Source organism: Nannospalax galili, unplaced genomic scaffold, assembly GCF_000622305.1.
Source record: "Nannospalax galili isolate Female #2095 unplaced genomic scaffold, S.galili_v1.0 scaffold415, whole genome shotgun sequence".
Classification (NCBI taxonomy): Eukaryota; Metazoa; Chordata; class Mammalia; order Rodentia; family Spalacidae; genus Nannospalax; species Nannospalax galili.
Window position 1 is genome coordinate 1,820,422 of NW_008337494.1, and position 5,008 is coordinate 1,825,429.

Consider the following 5,008-nt stretch of genomic DNA (forward strand, 5'->3'; position numbering starts at 1 on the left):
GTTTAGTGATTCACACCTATAATCCCAGTACTCTGGAGGCTGTGGCAAGAGGGTCACTGAATTTGAGGCCAGCCTGGAGTATATAGTGAAAAGGAAACTCTGTTAGATTAAGAAAGATGGGTTTTTCAGGATCCTGTCATGGTATATTGTAATAGCCTGAGCGCCTCCATTTTGTGTAAGACATCTTGGTGAGCTCAGATGCTACCGTGGCTGGGACCAGAAGTTCTAGGAAGAACTAAGGAACACACCCTTATAATCCTGGGATGCTTCAGTTGAGGCTTATCTGGCTTCTGGAACTGCTTGCTTGCCCACCTATAGGAACAAACATGAGACTGCTTGTCTTTGAGTAAATCTTGTACCAACTGGTCAGGATATAGACTTTACCTTTAAAGCTTTACTTTCCTCTGGTAAGTACTGCATTCTCCAAATTGGCTCAGAGAATGCAGACAATGTCCAGCTAAATGAATTCCCGATTCGGAACTTTTTGAGTCTAAGTGGTCTTTTCCCGGTGATCTTGAACTCTGTAGTAATATTATATTATGGGGCTGGAGAGATGGCTCAGTGGTTAAAAGCACGGACTGCTCTTGCAGAGGACCGGGGTTCAATTCCCAGCGCCCACATGGCAGCTAACACCTGCCTGTATGTAACTCCAGTTCCAGGGAATCCGATGCTGTCCTCTGACCTCCATGGGCACTGCACGACACGGGTGTACTTACATGCATGCAGGCAATACACACATACACATAAACAAAATCAAAATAATGAAAAAATTTTAAAAAATATGTTTTTTACTCTGGGGAAGAAAAGCATTTAAAGCTACTGTTATAAATTAAAATAATGGCTTTTCCTTATTCAACAGTTGGGTTTTCTGTTAAGTACAGTGAATCCAGCAAGGAGAAAATGAAGCGTGACTGCAAACGAAGTTTTGTTCGTAATCTTTAATGAAGCAATCTTGCAAACATTTTTTCTTCTTTCTCCAATGTTAGAAGGAAAGGAAATGACCACACTTGGGGGCCTGGTGGAAAACCAGAAAATGCTTTCTCTTCTCAACCAGATTTCAGAAGCAGCGAAGTTTACAGGGGCAGCCCAGCCTTCAGTATTCCTCAGGATTGCTTGACTGCAAATCTCGCAAATAAGAATCAATTATGTTTGGAGGCACACCTTGTAAGAGGAGCCTGCAGAAGGACAGCCCACCTAGAGAGGACAAAATGGGAAAGGAAAAGTTAGAAGCTCAGTATCAAAATCACTGAAACAACATTCCTGAACTAGCTGCCTGCAAATGTGACTGTTTCTGTTCTCATTAGCTACAAAGACTCGTTTAGTCCCCACTTGAAAATATTCTCCTGGTTTTAGTGTATTTAGGATTTAAAATACTTGGCCTCTAGATGGAAAAGCAAGTTCCTGGCAGACCCATAGTAGCTTATTGTCCCTTCTAGTTTTCAGTCTTATTTTAAATTCCTAAATTGTTGAAAGTGTTTATGGCTCATTGAGAGGTTTTTGATTCATCTATAGATGATTTAAAGGTTCTGACTGAATAATAAGATAAAATGCATGCCATGTCACAGCTGAGCAGGAAGATTTTTTTTTCCAGCTTGTTAATGTTCTTTTTAATTAAACACAGAAAACTGTGTTCAAGCACATCGGAGAAAAAAATGATTTGTTTTAATTTTGGCCATTTATGAACTGTGCAAAAATTGGAGCTAATACCTTCTGAAAGTGAGAGAAATATCAGCTAGTATTTCATACCTACCTTCTGAGTTTCTGAGTTATAGTCAAAGAACAAAAGCATCATTCAAGAGAAAATCCATGAAACCACAAGACTGCACTGTCCTTTAGTGAAATGCTTCAATACTTGCTAATAAGTTCATGACCAGACAAAACCAGCATGCTATTTGAACATTCTTAAAACTTCTTTAATGCAAATTTGAAAAGTCATTCTCCTTTAAAAAGAAAAAACCAACCAAGTCACTTATTGGTAGAAATGATGCCACTTCTATACATGTCCATTCCTTGATGCAAAGAATTCAGAATGCGTGGGTATCATTCATTTTCATCTACATTAAATGCCTTGATTCATGCTCTACTACACCCAACAAATTGCTCAGTATCAACAGGAAATTGCTGTGATGAGTAAGTATTAGCTATTAATTTTAAGATACAGAAATACAAATTAAAACTACTAAGTTAGCAGATACTGTTTTCATGGGATTATGTAATGAAGATCATGCCATACTCCACAGGCTTGATATGGCTTATGACATTCATAAGCTTCATATGCCAAAACCATATGAAAGCTTACCTTACGTGACAATATACATTCAACAATCCTTACTGTGCTACAACTAAGGAAGAGAGAGAAAGAGAGAGAGAAGTTGTAAGCATTAATAAAGTGCTGACACCAAATTTGAGTATTTGTTGGAGGTGAAATTACGGTCATGATTATGATGAGGCGATTTCATTAATCCTTAGTCAGGTGAAAGACGTAGGAAAAATAGAGTGAAGGGTCCAGTCACTTCAAAAGGATCATTAATGCATAAAAATTATTAATATGCACAATCACTTTGTCAGAATAGGTAACAAAGCTAATCTGATGGTATAGTGAATATTTATGGTAAAAGCTTCCAAACCATTAGCTTAAAAAAAACCCCTACAACATATATATATTGTGTTTTTCAACAAACGAAAAACATAACCAATATAAAGAGAATGTTAGTGTTCATATATATATGTTGAAATTCCAAAAGGCAAAATTATCAAGTACAAATATTAGACTAGCATATTCTATAATAATCTACTCAGAACTGATTATACTATGTAGCAGATCTAAATAAATATAAATCTTAACTTCGGGCTACTGAAGAATGGCTATGTGTATAAGCTACAAAAATTTAAAGGAAGAACTCTAATATTTTCCCCCTCTCTAATGCTGGCATTACCTTTGTAAATCCATAAATACTGTAAACCCAGGTACAGATTTGCATTCGCGTTTAATTCAGATTGTTTACCCAGTCTCAAAGAACTCTTAATTAGCTCTTCTAAATGATAGTGAGTCATACACATATGATAGGACTCACCTTTCACCTAATACATTTTGTAGAGGGCCTAAACTTTCCCTTCTTTATAAGTTTATAACCATATGGAATAACTTGGATTTCATGAAGATATCCAAAATTCCCAACAGATAAATAGGTTAGATATTCTACTGGTGAATTTGTAATGGGAAAATCTTACATACAAACATTTTCAAATACTGGATCTATCTTTGTATCTTCCCCCATCAAAAATACACAGAACATGGCCCCCCCATTATTTTTTTTTTTTACAATTTAGTAAGTTTAAAGCCCTCAGTTTCTAAATTTCATCACGAACCTTAATTTCCTATGCTGTAAACTATCTTGAAACCAACGTATCTTTGCTACATTTGAAAAATGAAAATATTAAATAAATGTCCCTGATTCCAAAGTTTTTTGATAGTCATATAGAATGAAAGGATCCTCAAATATAGCTTTCTGGGCTGATTTATAGGGACATGTGGTACGTGTGCTCAGTTTTCTGCTGAAATATATTGGTTTTATATTAATTAATATCCTTGAATAATTTAGCCTTCCTTATTCATGGCATAAACACCATATGCCATGAGCTTCTAAGAAATACAATTAAAAGCAAACAAGAACGTCAAGCTTTACATGCAAAGTGCGTTTTCATGTAAGAGGAATGGAACGGAAAATGGAAATATCCAGTGGGATATGAACTTTTTAAACCTGTTGCTGCCCCTCCAGGGTGACTGGCTGTCCAGGGGTATTTACGCCTTGATATATCACTGCAGAATTAGAATATGTGTACCAGTATTTATTTATTCTTGATTGACATTCTTACCTTTTTATACACAGCTTATCAGATAGCAATCTGATGATAAACAATATTGGCTTTATTTTTAGGACCAAAAGCTTTTATCAAGAAATAAATCACAGTTGACACCTTATCATGATTTTTCATATTAGAATACATTATTCTCATTATTGAATTCAATTATTACACAATTTATTATGTAGTTGTTAAAGAGAATGTAACATTTACATGTATAATACTACTTGTTTTTCAAGGAAAGCTCCAAATACTGAACAACTTATAAAGTTATTAGTTAATGTCATTAACATTTAGTTAATTTCAAGTCTTGAGTATACGGTAATTTCTTATTTTGCTTTTTGGACTATGTTAGGAATTTATCAATAATACCTTAGAACAAACAAGGCTAGAAGTTTAGAAACCAGGTGACTTGAAGAGTGACCTTAAGCATCATTTAAAGCTAATAAGACAGCATCCAAAAGTAGTGTATAAATTTGTAAGGACTCTCTGAGTAGTAAGTTGTGGAATTTTTATGAATATGATATGTTCAGTATTTATGACATAAAATATATTTTCTGTCATTCAATTCTGAATTACCATTACCCAAAGAGAGACAGAAGTCACAAGAGAAAGAAAAGTCAGAAGAGAATGTTACTAAACTTAGGATGAAAATATTCTTTTTTAAAAATGCCTTAAGTATATATCATGATTTTATAAAATGCATATTTTACAAGGTTATCTTTTTATTTTTAGATTATACTTTTTTCAGTATAGACTGGTAGGAAAAATAGAACACATTGGTTATCATATAATAGAAATAAAATAGTTAAGAATGAGAGAAAACACATTGGGATTGTCTGATATCTCATGATGATGACTTTCTATATGGTTCTCATAGTGTCCCAAAGTAGTTTTTGACTCTTAAGAAAAAATTCAGAATAAAAACTATAGTCAATTACAAAAAAATAAATTTGATTAAGATGCCAATTTATAGTTTAAGACTGTTTTCCCATATAAATCCTTATGTGTTTTCTTGGTCTACATTAGTTGCAATATTTCTTAAATGAAATGTATAACTATAGAAATTCTCTAGCAATTTTATAATATATGTAATATATTCTGCATGCGTATCAAACACTAACAAAGCCATATATATATATAT

General features: G+C 33.9%; 1 protein-coding gene across 6 annotated transcripts in view; it reads right to left on the reverse strand.

Moving 5' to 3' along the window:
• Positions 1-923: 923 nt before the first annotated feature.
• Mybpc1 (myosin binding protein C, slow type) overlaps positions 924-5,008 on the reverse strand; it is a 99,501-nt gene continuing 95,416 nt past the window's right edge. For 2 of the 6 annotated variants that reach the window (XM_008832619.1, XM_017798031.1), the window contains 3 exons: positions 3,753-3,820; positions 2,300-2,342; positions 1,097-1,194 (listed from right to left, as the gene is read on the reverse strand). In XM_008832619.1, the coding sequence (XP_008830841.1) occupies positions 3,756-3,820 (65 nt within the window). In that variant the 3' untranslated portion in view covers positions 1,097-1,194; positions 2,300-2,342; positions 3,753-3,755. Of the gene's footprint in view, positions 1,195-1,750; positions 1,941-2,299; positions 2,343-3,752; positions 3,821-5,008 lie in introns of all 6 variants that reach the window. The other 4 variants (XM_008832622.1, XM_008832620.1, XM_008832621.1 and 1 more) reach the window with 3 other exon arrangements.